Source organism: Hesperophylax consimilis, chromosome 10 (assembly GCF_061612785.1).
Source record: "Hesperophylax consimilis isolate HC1 chromosome 10, BYU_Hcon_1.0, whole genome shotgun sequence".
NCBI classification, from domain to species: domain Eukaryota; kingdom Metazoa; phylum Arthropoda; class Insecta; order Trichoptera; family Limnephilidae; genus Hesperophylax; species Hesperophylax consimilis.
Window position 1 is genome coordinate 14,633,638 of NC_142845.1, and position 13,713 is coordinate 14,647,350.

Consider the following 13,713-nt stretch of genomic DNA (forward strand, 5'->3'; position numbering starts at 1 on the left):
TGGTTAAATACAAAGTGTTTGTTTTATTTTTTTAAAATATAATGTCTAACTACAAAGTAATTGCTTCTTATGAAAAAAAAAAATAAAGTTTATCAATTGTTTTTGAAAGAATTTACCAAATTTTTAAAGCAAAAAAGTATTGTAGTTCTTATCAGTTGATAAATAATCATTATTATTTATTCATGAAAAATGTGGTTCAATGAAAATTTCTTTAACCTCTAAGAGAGTGACTTTTTGAGAGAAGAAAATGTTAAAAAGAGTTGTTTTTTACTTCAGAAATTTCGTAATTTTTAATTGTATTTAAAATTTGTTAAAAACAAAATTACATATAAGTTATTTCAAAACAACCGAATTAATCAGATATTAAATTAATCTGATAAAAAAAATATTTGTATTTTTAATGAATATTATTAATTGGAGAATTCTACAAGCACCGCCGTATTGTTTAGGTCCATACTTCTTTATGCATATTTTTTTACGGACGTGCACGGTAAGGCCATACTCCCCTATTATCTATCTCCTTCTTTAGCCAACGTTTCGGACAGATGATGGACACTGCAATGCTGTCCGAAACGTTGGCTAATGAAGGAGGTAGCGCAACATGGCATAATACCCCAAAAATAAATCACTAAAATACTTTTGGCCATGAAAATCTCAAATCATACATCTTTTTGAATTTCACTTCTGTTTTCGGAAATGAATGAATAAAAGCGAAAATTAATCCATGGAAGCTCGGCAGATGACAATGCATTCTATGAACTTTTGGTGGCAATCACGTACACACACGCGGACATATACGTATTTCAGTCATAATTATAATTTAAGTTTTAAAAGACATTTTAAAATAGTTGTATTATAGAAGACATTGTTTTTTTCAACTCAAAACCTGAGAAAAATGCATAATGCACATTGTTTGAAGTACATATATAAAATATTGCACTTGGTTGGATATTGAAGCTGTAATCTTTTAATATAAAATTAGTCACCCTATTCACTACATTTTACACTAGATTGACCGGTGGTGGATGATCTATCATGAGAATATTTTTTGAACCTTTGCAGGATTTCATCTGTAAAGAAAAAAAACATAATGAACAAATTAAAGTGGAATTTGTAGCAAACCAACGTTTTTCTCAACTTAGACTGCTCCTACAATGACAATTCATTTTTAAAAAACAACATTTAAAATTAAATTTCAATCATGAATAACAATTATAATTTAATTTAGAAAAAGGTACCCTCTTAGCATCAGAGTGCCGATCTACGGCAAAAGTTTAACCCTCTTAGAATCAGAGTACCAATCTACAGAAAAAGTTTAACCCTCTTAGAATCAGAGTGCCGATCTACGGCAAAAGTTTAACTGTCTTAGCATCAGAGTGCCGATCTACGGCAAAAGTTTAACCCTCTTCGAATCAGAGTGCCAATCTATGGCAAAAGTTTAACCCTCTTAGCATCAGAGTGCCGATCTACGGCAAAAGTTTAACCCTCTTCGAATCAGAGTGCCAATCTATGGCAAAAGTTTAACCCTCTTAGCATCAGAGTGCCGATCTACGGCAAAAGTTTAACCCTCTTCGAATCAGAGTGCCAATCTATGGCAAAAGTTTAACCGTCTTAGCGAGTGCCAATCTACGGAAAAAGTTTCACCGTCTTAGCATCAGAGTGCCGATCTACGGCAAAAGTTTAACCGTCTTAGCATGAAAGTGCCGATCTACGGCAAAAGTTTATCCCTCTTAGAATCAGAGTGCCAATCTACGGCAAAAGTTTAACCGTCTTAGCATCAGAGCGCCGATCTACGGGAAAAGTTTAACCCTCTTCGAATCTGAGTGCCAATCTATGGCAAAAGTTTAACCGTCTTAGCATCAGAGTGCCAATCTACGGAAAAAGTTTCACCGTCTTAGCATCAGAGTGCCGATCTACGGCAAAAGTTTAACCTTCTTAGCATCAGAGTGCCGATCTACGGCAAAAGTTTAACCCTCTTAAAATCAGAGTGCCGATCTACGGCAAAAGTTTAACAGTCTTAGCATCAGAGCGCCAATCTACGGCAAAAGAATATAGACTTCAATAAAAGTTTAACCCTCTTAGCATGCAAAAGTTTAACCGTCTTAAAATCAGAGTGCCGATCTACGGCAAAAGTTTAACAGTCTTAGCATCAGAGCGCCGATCTACGGCAAAAGAATGTAAACTTCATTAGAAGTTTAACCCTCTTAGCATCAGAGTGCCGATCTACGACAAAAAAATGTAGACTTCATTAGAAGAATCACAGTGCTCATTTATTGAAGCAAACCCTCATGTATCACATAAAAGATGACAAGAAACATTGTGCAACAAGAGAAGCCCGTAACTATTAGCCTTTGTCATCCAAATAAATGTATCAATGATAAAGTATTCCAAAACATTAACCAATTTCAAATACATCTATTCAAATTTCGATTTTGTTTTCTTGAATGAAATTAACGCACTTCCCGATGGAGCTGAAATTCGGGAGATAGACTCGTTTTTGATGACAATGTATTCTACAAACTTTTGGTGGCACGCACGATGACATTATAAAAATTTACAGCAGGATGTACAAAATAAATCTCGATACCATCCAATTAGGATTTGGCTTAAGTGATAGCGCGGTTCACTCAGTCTCAGGCTTAGGCAGTCCCTGAGGTTCAACCCTCTATCAGACAAATTTTATTTTTATGTTTTAAAAGTTCACAGCAGTTAAGAGCCAGTCCGGGAGGAAGGTTCAATCCTCAGTAAAACCAAAAAAATACATTTATAAATATATATTTTTTAAATATATCTATTAATAAAAATTGTTCTGTAGCTGTAGCTACCCTGCAAACGTTGCCATTCCAAATGAGTTTTTTTTACACTATAAGTAATTTTAGACAAACAAAACGTAAGGTGAACCATTTTTAAAACTTAATGTTTGCTTTCAAAAATGAAAAATATAAAATATTATGTTTATTATTAAAAATAAATTTTGTAAAATTTTCATCACCTTACAAAAATGGTTTTCAGTTTAGGAAATACACACAAAATCTACTCTAATATACGGCACAATATGCCAGAGGAATGTGGGGTTAACGAAGTGAAACTGTGGATGTGGCCTTTAGCAAACACCGCTGAAGAGCTGAAGTATAGGATGTAACCATTGGGGATAATATATGATATATACACACACATACTGGCTTTTACTTGGATCATAGCTTTATACAGAAAGATCTAAATTAGGTACTTTTCTTACCTGATGTCTTTTCAATTTACTACGCGTTATAAACGCTGTGGCGCAATATTCACAAACATGGGGCCTCTCCCCTCTGTGGGTCATGACGTGGAACTTAAGTTGGGATTTATCCACAAAGGTCTTCAGGCACTCCCCGCACTGGTGCGCTTTGACAGGATCGTGGTACTTTTTATGTCGGATTAGCTCCTTCTCGGTATACCAGGCCTTGCTGCAGACGTCGCAGATGAAGGTTCGGGTGCCGAAGTGGGTGCGGTGGTGCCGGTTCAACTCCTGTATGGAGTAGAAGCCTCGGTCGCATCCAGCCTGTTCACATTTATACCTGGAAATAAAAGTTTGCGGTCAATATTGAAAAGAAACTGTTGCATGACAATTTTTAGATATCTTATCTAAACTCTAAAGCTATGTTAAGTTTAATCTGATTGAATTAAGTAGTAAAAACTAAGTGGATATAGGCAAAACTCTGATGGGTATATGATAACCTGAACACTTTTTCCATAAACGTCATTTGTAACAAAAAGAAAGGTTACTGTGCACCTTTAAGCGGCAGGACCACACATAAAATCTTTCATTATCGAAGAAAGAAAACACTTTTAAAAAAATTATTTGTTTTAGACCACTTTATTGAGTTAGAAACGAAACCAGTCGACCTATATAAACCGACCTCAATAAAGTGGTTTAAAACAAAGCAAAAAAAAAAATGAAATTATAAAATCTTTCATTAACACGTAGGGGCAGACAAGAAACTTGAAGAGACAATAACATACTTGATAAAGTGACATTTTTGTTGTGTCTTGAACTAACTAGCAGATGTAATATCCGAAAGGCAAAATTAATGTATAAGGTAGACACTGCAATTGCAGTGCATCGTACCGTGCGTGGTCATGTTTCTTTAACACTGCAAGTGCAGGGGTTTGGCCCCTAGGGGTTAAGAATGGCGTAAAATACTAAAAAACTAAAAACTGTGCTGAAAATTATATTCAATTGATAAACGACCGTGGATGTGAAAACCTTATCAATATAGAAACTGACATCAAATAGTTCATGGGAAGAAATATACAGCCAAAGAGGTGGTTAATCTGTTTAAACTTAAAATAATAATAATTTCTCAAAGAATTTCGGAATTTTTCCAATATTCTTTAAATTTCTTCATTTTAAAGATAAAAACCACAGACATATGAATATATAGACTAGAAATTAAAGGTGAGGGGTAAAATCAACTGTTGAAGAACAAAGGGGGTAAAGCTGACTGTGATTCGTCAATAAATCAATCTGACAGTATATAGGCATCTCGCATTATAATATCACCATTTAGTTCTTAAAAGCAAAATCTGCTTTTGAATGAATAGACATTTTTACATGGGAGCGCAAATTACTCGCCACGTTATGAACAAATTTGCGAAGTCCAAATTCGGCAAAAAAAAATTTTATTATTTATAGAATTTCGGAATTTTTCCAATATTCTTTAAATTTCTTCATTTTAAAGATAAAAACCACAGACATATGAATATATAGACTAGAAATTAAAGGTGAGGGGTAAAATCAACTGTTGAAGAACAAAGGGGGTAAAGCTGACTGTGATTCGTCAATAAATCAATCTGACAGTATATAGGCATCTCGCATTATAATATCACCATTTAGTTCTTAAAAGCAAAATCTGCTTTTGAATGAATAGACATTTTTACATGGGAGCGCAAATTACTCGCCACGTTATGAACAAATTTGCGAAGTCCAAATTCGGCAAAAAAAAATTTCTTCTATTTTCAGAGTCGAATATTTTGTTTGCGTATTTAGTTAAGACACTTTTATAAGTGTTCATAATTTACTTCCCAGTAACAACGATGCGCACACTTGAGAATCGCTACATTCGACTAATGTTGGAGGGTTGTCACAACCGTTCTGTTCCTATTAATAATAAAATATTAAAATCTTTAAGAAAATATATAACATTTCACTTTTAAGAAGATAATAGAAAAGTAAAACAACTAAAAAAAACAAATGAAATTATATACACACAGTTTTTACCAGCGATTCCTAAGAGTATTTGGAGTAAAAAATTGGACATCATTTTGCCTTCCGATGACACTTTTTCAATTAAAAACAAAAAACATGATTTTCTATCACACATCGCCACTCGGTATAACCTAGCGCATTACGTGATATGCACTCCTTCTCGTTCCAGCAGTACCGTACATACGAAACAAACGCGTACCTAACACGTGGTACCTAAAGCGCAAAAGGCGAAGACACATCCCTGATTCTTAAGCAACGGCTTTGTATTTTGCGTCCAGATGTATCTCGATGTGATAGTATATGTTTCTACAACTGATTCATATTATACGACGTGAATAAGCTTAAAATGATGCTTACATATGGAATGTAATACGACAATTGGGTTTATTCTCTTTTTCATATCTATTTTTACAAGTTTTCATAGCACAAGCCACTATTTTGCCGTGTTAAAAAAATGCCGTGTTAATAAAATGCCTCGACCATAGCTCGACGCTAGTTCGAACAAGAATGATGACGTCACATTCTCAAGATTCACGGGAAGCCATACGCGAGCCCAGCCGGCTCCAATGGAACCGGTATGGGGAGTGGGGAATAATACGCTTTTAATCACTTAGGGCAGGTCTACTAATATTCATATGTCTATGATAAAAACAAATATCATTTTAGAAAGTAGACAAATACAAAGACCTTTTAGATTTTTGTATTTGAAAATATATTTTAATATTTAAAAATTGCATAGTTAAATTTCACACATGAAAAAAGCATACTACAAACATTTTTCATCACAACGACAAAATTTAAAGAAAATTCAATATTTAAAAAAAAAACCTTTTATTTAAGAAATTTGCAAGAAAACTTTCACTTCGTTCATACAATAAAAATATATAAAAATTTTTGAAGTTTACAGAAAAACAACAACAAAAAACTTTAATTTTGAACGCATTGCTTTCACATCTAAAAACGTTTATTTCTTTGATACATGTGTATTAGACATTTATGTTCATTAAAAAAGATCACTTTAATTAAGTTTTTATAAAATTCTATATGAACATTGGCAAAACCGTTTAACCCCACTTTTTAAAATAAAATGAAAGTAAATTTTACAATATGCAATTATTGCATAGTTACTTCAAAAGTTACGAAAAATAACACAAATAAATTGTAAATATATTGAATTATACAAAATAATAGAAAATTGACCATTTTATGATCAAAACACGATTTATGGGTATATTACAGAAGGCATTAAAAAAAAACTGTCGCCTTCAATTGAAAAACAACATCTTGGTGGTAAAAAATAAAATGAATGCGTATGCGTGATTTCATTGCCAGCTGTGAAATGCAATGTTGCCGGATTTTAAAAATAGACTTGAAGATTTTTTTTTATTAGTACCAACTCGAATCTAAACTTTATCATTTCGGAAAGCAAACCAAAAATAAATTCTTCGATAAATAGAAAAGTGACATACCTTTCGCTATTTATGTGTCTTTTTATGTGTAATTTGAGCATTTGATGATTTTTGTATGTCTTATTACAAATTTTACACTGAGCATTTTCAATAATATGCGTCTCTTCATGATTTCTTAAAGACCCGCTGAGTCCAAAGGTTTTCCCGCAAGTCTTACACTGATACTTCTTGATGCCGTTGTGGGTGTCGAGGTGCCAGGAGAGATTCATGGTGGAGGCAAAGGCCTTGTCGCATCCCTCAAACTCACACTTGAAGGGGTAAATCTTCAAGTGCTTTCTGTGATGAGGAACCATATTGAAGAACTTATAATCTCTTTCGCAAATGTTGCATGTCGCCGTTTTCTTCCCGTTGACTATCAACGGAGTGAGGTTAGAATGATTGTAGTGGGAATAGAAATGCGTTTCCATTGTTTCATTTTCTTGCAATGTTTCAAAACAAAGTGGACACTTATCTCGATTCTTCAAAAACTTCTGGAGTGCTGCGGATAATTTATCATTCTGATCTGGCAGTTTTTTAGGTTCGCCCTTTTTTCTTCTGGTCACTTTTTTAGCTTCTTTTTTTAACTTTTTCTTTGCAGAGTGTTCTCTTTTAGAAGATTTTGACGATCGGGTGGTTCTTTTTTTAGTGTAGCGATCGCTGGAAGAGTCATCTTGCATATCTGGCAAACCAAATTCAGACCCCTCATCCATCGATTCCTCTTTTTTGATGGTCGAATTGTCAAGTGGAAGCTCAAACTCCGTGGTTGTGATTTCATTGTAAGACACATTGGGTTTTTCTTCATTTGAGACGGAGATACACAATATTTCGTAGTTGCGTTGAATATTTTGTCGGAATTTATCGCACTGCCTGAGTTGCAACTCGCAACCTGTGCAAATCTGTGACGGGAACCCATCGTGTTCCTCAACCTAAAAGAAAAGTAATTCACAATTATGTATTTATTGTTGTTAAATCAATAATTTTATAAATATAATGCTATTATCATTGGTTACTTTGTCGTGGAGCATTATAAAAAAGAATTACTTTGTATACACCACTATATTTGAGTGTTAAGCTATCTAATTTCAGACAACTATACGTTCATCAGGGCATTATAACAAGTTGATACACAAATAAAGTGGAGAAAATACATAATTATGATTTTGAATATTATCAAAATATTATGTAGTATTTATATTTATATAAATATATATTTACAGGTGTGTTGCCAAATGTGAATATTAAACTAGCTGCAGTGGGTTCCTCTTCAGATAAAGGTAAAAATATATTTGTTAGTTCATTCTCCTTTTGCAAACATATTCGACATATTTCCGAGATACTGTATGACAGCGCACCGAAAACGCACGTCATATTGCGAAATAGGAATATTAAATCGGCTATATTTTAACTGGCAATGGATAAACAACAAAAAATAACAAGCTAAAATAACGGAATCAACTCCGAGAGCTTGACAGCTATATTTAGCATTTTTATGAGTTGGCAAGCATGAATAAAAGCATAGATTTTTGCAAATCGTTGGGTTACACTCAGACGTGGCGATTTTAGTTGATCAAATCTTTGTTCAATGACACTTGAAAGCTAGTCGACAAGTGTGAATACCCTTTCAGCAAAGTTGATCAAGTTTTTAGTTGAGCGACTAAAGTTGAAAACCTGTCTACTTTTGCTGTTGAAGTCTGAGTCATCGTTCGAGTTTTACGCCGAATCGAAACTTTTTTGCGTTCACTTGCGTCAACTTGCGTCCTTTAGCGAAAGAAGACGTTTCTATTTAGGGGTAGGCATTACGCTATACCTACTCATCATGGTTTACGCGATACACATTACGCTATACGCATCATGTCTTGGTCTATTTCAGCATATCGCTCGCCATACACTTCGAATATGAAAATTAAACTGAAACGTTTGAACGAAATCTTGTTCAATAAAAGTCGTTCTAACTAAAATCGCACCGTCTGAACCAGTGATGGTATGCCCAAAATTTTTATTTCCCTAAATTTTACTCCAAAACTTCACTAGATTTCAGAGTGGATTTGTGCGATGAAGGGGGGGGGGGTGGTGTGACTGGAGAATTTTAGAGAAACGTTATTCCCCACAGTATTTTAAAACCTATAGGAGGGTAGCTGGGGAATTTTGAAGGAAATAATTCCTGAGAATATTTCCGTGTCCTCTGGTGCTAACTTATTGTAATTTTTGTGCTTTTTTCCCTTTTCCCTGGAAAATCTTTTTCTCCCCTTCATTTAGGGAAATTTTCCTAGACATCACATCACTGATCTGAACGGCATTAATTTCGTACAGGTAGCGATGGGCACATTCGATCAATGACCGATCATTTGCTTGGTCTCAGACAAATCGATTCTCTCGTATTTTATCCCACCCCCCGAGAGCAAAAATGCTGCCTCTAACCGAAGCTATTGCTCTCGCTGAACTCCGAGCGATTAATTTGAAATCATTCGAATTGTTGATGTTCTGATTTTTTTTCCAGATTATCATAATGATCATAATGTTCCGATTATGCCCAACACTAGTTTCGGATTTCGGGAATAGATAAAGGAGTGGTTTATTACGGGATTGTAATTTCGAAAAATATTTCACACAAAAGCTATATTGGGTCATTAGGTCATTCGGCGTCATGTGAAAAATAATAACCTACCTTCTTCAATAGTTATATAAATTACTTACATGGCGTCATTTTAATTATATGAAAATGAAATACTTTGTGTACACCACTTTTAATCAATAAAAATCTACACGTTTTGAAGTGAAAGTTCTTTACGCGCGTTATGCATTTTCGAGGACCGGAGTAAAACCGACTCATGACCGTCACGAAAAACCGTGATCATTTCGCTATAGGAGCCTAGCTAATATTATATACCTAGTTTAAGTCACTCTCCAAACTCAGCTTCACGGTCTAGAGGCAGAGCGCCCGGTTGTCGTCGTGAAGAACCGAGGTTCGATCCCCGCTTTAACTTTTTTTTTTCTTTTTGTGATTTTTTTAATACGAGGAAAAGTGATAAAATGCTCTCGTGCTGCGACTTTGTCAGGCATACATATAAGAAGATATCTACATGATTTGTAATAATGTAGTAAAAAATTACATAAATTTGTTAATTTTAACCGAGAGTCTCCCGAAATGTCTAAATCCATTTAGTGTGACTCTAGACCGGCAGGTGTTCACTCGAGTAATTGGCTAGAAGTAACGGTCGGTACCTATATGATATTTTGGTCGAAATATAGCTTACAAATCGAGCCGGTAGAGTCGTTCGGTATTTTGATTAATTATTTTTATTATATATATTATATATTATATCAATTGAGGAGTACACGTTGTATACGCGGTTCTCGTCGCGCGAGATACCTCTCCTCTAGAGGCAGAGCGTTCGACACTCGTTATGCAGGACCCGGGTTCGAATCCCATATTTTTATAACTTTTAATTTTTTTTATCACATGCTACTTATAAATATATCAATATTAGGAATCTAGTTAAACGTTCATTTATTAACAACACGCCTATAAATAAATTTATGCTTTTTAAAACTATAATGTACAGCATTCTGAATAATAATAATATGAAATGAAAAGAGAGAGAGAAGAATACTAAAAGTTTCACTTCCGTCGTGCGTAGGCTTGCCACACACTCTATTTTTTTTTATCGATTGTCCTCTGATAAATGGGTATGATGCTATTTCTGACCCGTGACGCTCGTATTTCTAATACACACAGCCTCTGGCATAATTTCTCAAACACGCTGCCTTTTAATTAAATTTTCAAATAATAATGTTGAGATATTATTTAATCAAGAGGAAATGGTAATAATATTAAAAAAGAGCTTTTGTTACGCTGCCTTTATTGAAAAATTAAATGACACTTTTAAAACATAAATTTTATGGTCTAATTCTATTCACTCAATTTTTCTTGCTTCACTCACGAAGTTTTTATGATGTAAATTCCATCATACCTGTGAACAAAGAATACAAGGATGTTAGATAGGTACTTAGATACGCAACCAATATTTGTAATAATAAGTAAGTTTTTCAGATTAATCTACTTACATGAAATCCAAGTTAAACATAAAATAATAATTCTCACTATCGCTATAACATTTATTTTCCATCGCTGAAGAAACATCAACGCATGGAAGTGCTGTGAAACAGTCTGGACATAAAATAGCTTCGGAAAATACTTCGTATGCCTTCATGTGACTACATACAATATCCCCACTTCCAAATGACTGCCTCGAAAGCGCTTTATCTGCAAAAGTACATTATTCTGTAAACCTTTAATTGTTCGTTTTAATGATAGATAAGTATATAAGATTTGTTTGTCAAAAGTACTAACGCTCAAAGCCTGTAAACATACAATCGGGCTGCCACAGACCACCATTTAAATAATAATTGATGTGACCCAAAGGATGACCATAAGATAACATGGATGTAAATATAATTTCCACTATTAAGGCATCTGATTTATCAAGGGTTCTTTCTGGAACAAAATTAATCATCGGCACCGCGGGATCTAAACCTGAAATTTGATTTAGTTTTATAGATTCAATTGTTTTTAATTAAAACAAAAAATGAAGCCTTAACGCATGTAATCTTTGTAACCTTTCCCCATGAATGCAGCAGAAAGAGAGGTTACAATACAACAGCTTTCAGAGACAGAGTCATCATACCTGTTATTCTCCCTACGTTCCCAAGTTCGGCATTGTATCCAGCCACTCCAGCAACGTGTGCTCCCAGACTATGCCCGATGATATGGACCTCCTCTAGGTCTATGGATGTCATCAGAACAAGCCAGTCCAACAAAAGACTGAGAGAGAACCCGACAAGCCACACACTGTCAATAGCTTGCAAATATGAATTCTTTGCGAGGGGACCCCAATCCACGCAAATAATATTATATTCAATAGGTTGTGAAAAATATGCTGAAAAAAAATCATTTAACATCATTGATGTATTATTATTAGTCTATGTTTGACATATATCATAATATGTAAGAATCATTATTAATAAACAAAAATATGGAATGGAGACGTTTCCTGGAGACGGCTAAAACTCTTCAAGGGTTGTAGCGCCGAAGATGTATGTAAATGTTTAAAAAATGGTTGATGCTGTTAATCATTTTAATACCACACCTTCCTTAATTTTAGTAAATACTTCATTCATACAACTGCTTTGGAAACCATGAATTATTATTTTACTTTGAAATCCTGATTCAAATGGTGAACGCAGTACATTTTTTATATTTCCAGGCATTAGAAAATACGGCGTTGTTTCCGAATATCTGAAATATTAGATATATTATCTGTTAGAAAATGCTTTTCTACTTGAAATGTGAAATACAAAAATAAAGTATCTATGAAAATACATTGATTTGTACGTACCCTGTGAACAGCAAAAACGATATTTCTTGATTTCGTATTTTAGAAATGATATCTGGATAAAATGGGATAGACGAAAAGCTGTGTACCACTGAGACGAAGATAAATGTCGATATTAATACTGTAGAAGGAATATAAACACAACTAATTAGACACCTTCATACTTTCGATGAGTTGTATTACAAAAATCATAAAAAAAATTGGCAAAAGAGACAATAAATCTTACCTTTAAAATGCATTGCTTTATATGTATACGCTTTACAAAGCTAAGCGCTTAAAACAATTGATAACATACATGCACTTGCATTACAGCCTGTCGTCAAATGAAATAGTGATACAAGTAGATTTTTTCAGCCAGCCGAAATCAATTCATAAAACCGTTGTTTAATTATTCTACGTTGCACTCTAGAGGAGATAAGTGCAAAAATATTCAACGCTTTATAAATACATCCGCTAAATCAAGATATGAATGAAGGGTGGACGTACCTACATTCATAATAATATTAGGTACTAGTAGTTCTATGAACATACATCCAAAAAGTGAATTTCTAAGTCTCTATTATTTAATAAATCCAAACCAAAATTCCTCTGAAATCATAAGATTTGTAAGTAGGTTCTGAAATACCTACCTTCTTATTAATAAACCATCCATATTTTAGCAATTTGTAGAAAATTCACTATCTCAGTGACAATTATTTTGTCAAACTTTCTTCAAACAGATAGGCACCATAATACTGATTATTCCGATTTAACAGCTCGTAGTAGGATCCGCGCTCATGCAACTGTGGCGGATTTAAATGCTAGTATCCAACGCGGCCATTTCTTGAACCGGAAACGGAACACACAAATAAATTTACAGTATTTATACACCTACTAACTGCCAACTGTTTTTTCACATTACTTCAAATATTTTATTTCTGACACTTACACCATTTCATTCAATGATGAATGAGTGATGGTTTACAACCAGAACAAAATACTTTATCTCTGAAAATACACCATTTCACACTGTAATGAATGAGTGATGGTTTACAACCAGAACAAATAATTTATTTCTGAAAATACACCATTTCACACAGTAATGAATGAGTGATGGTTTACAACCAGAACAAATAATTTATTTCTGAAAATACACCATTTCACACTGTAATGAATGAGTGATGGTTTACAACCAGAACAAAACACTTTTTAACTAATTTGAAGTCCTAATAATAAAATTAGTAATTATAAGCAATAATTAGTCGCCGGAAATAACAATACAAATTAAAAATATCTCCCGAGTTGTTATCCTTTATGCTATGCATGAAGCCTTGTCTTATAAATATTAGTTTATCATAAAAAAAATAATAAAATTAGTGTTGGTAAATTACAGAAATTTTCTAATTTACGTTGAAGCAATCCTTTCTCTTCTCTGTGACGTTCATAACCAGTGGCGTAGGTATATCATTAACGTGGGTGGTTCGACCCTAAAGGGGGCGGAGAGATATACGACCCTGGTGGGGGGTAAGGGAGAAGAAAGGGGGATTGGAATATTGAAGAAAGTGTTTGGGACCCCAACCTATACCACGTATTATGAACGGTGACCGGATAAATCATCACAATGATAATTCATTACTTCTTTAAA

General features: G+C 34.0%; 2 protein-coding genes across 2 annotated transcripts; both read right to left on the bottom strand.

Moving 5' to 3' along the window:
* Window positions 1–197: 197 nt before the first annotated feature.
* Window positions 198–8,156, bottom strand: LOC149420340 (uncharacterized). Its single transcript, XM_089636096.1, has 4 exons — window positions 7,912–8,156; window positions 6,718–7,622; window positions 3,239–3,557; window positions 198–1,070 (listed from the first exon to the last, which is right to left on the bottom strand). Exons 1-4 carry the CDS (start codon window positions 8,062–8,064, stop codon window positions 1,002–1,004), a joined length of 1,446 nt encoding a protein of 481 aa, XP_089492222.1. The 5' UTR covers window positions 8,065–8,156; the 3' UTR covers window positions 198–1,001.
* Window positions 8,157–10,548: 2,392 nt separating this feature from the next.
* LOC149420341 (inactive pancreatic lipase-related protein 1-like) lies at window positions 10,549–12,404 on the bottom strand. The gene is made up of 7 exons (XM_089636097.1): window positions 12,316–12,404; window positions 12,093–12,210; window positions 11,844–11,992; window positions 11,382–11,633; window positions 11,048–11,230; window positions 10,762–10,960; window positions 10,549–10,667 (listed from the first exon to the last, which is right to left on the bottom strand). The coding sequence occupies exons 1-7, from the start codon at window positions 12,326–12,328 to the stop codon at window positions 10,634–10,636; spliced, it is 948 nt and encodes a 315-aa protein (XP_089492223.1). The 5' UTR covers window positions 12,329–12,404; the 3' UTR covers window positions 10,549–10,633.
* Between the last annotated feature and the right edge of the window lie 1,309 nt (window positions 12,405–13,713).

Bases quoted from the DNA above. Each gene is read 5' to 3' on its own strand.
- LOC149420340 (XM_089636096.1), bottom strand. From the start codon at position 8,064: ATGACGTGCGTTTTCGGTGCGCTGTCATACAGTATCTCGGAAATATGT. The intron at 3,558-6,717 runs GTATGTCACTTT...TTTTATTTCCAG, and splicing joins AGACACATAAATAGCGAAAG to GTATAAATGTGAACAGGCTG. The intron at 1,071-3,238 runs GTAAGAAAAGTA...TTTTCTTTACAG, and splicing joins GTAAATTGAAAAGACATCAG to ATGAAATCCTGCAAAGGTTC.
- LOC149420341 (XM_089636097.1), bottom strand. The intron at 11,231-11,381 runs GTATGATGACTC...ATCAAATTTCAG, and splicing joins GAACGTAGGGAGAATAACAG to GTTTAGATCCCGCGGTGCCG. The intron at 10,961-11,047 runs GTTAGTACTTTT...GTACTTTTGCAG, and splicing joins TATGTTTACAGGCTTTGAGC to ATAAAGCGCTTTCGAGGCAG.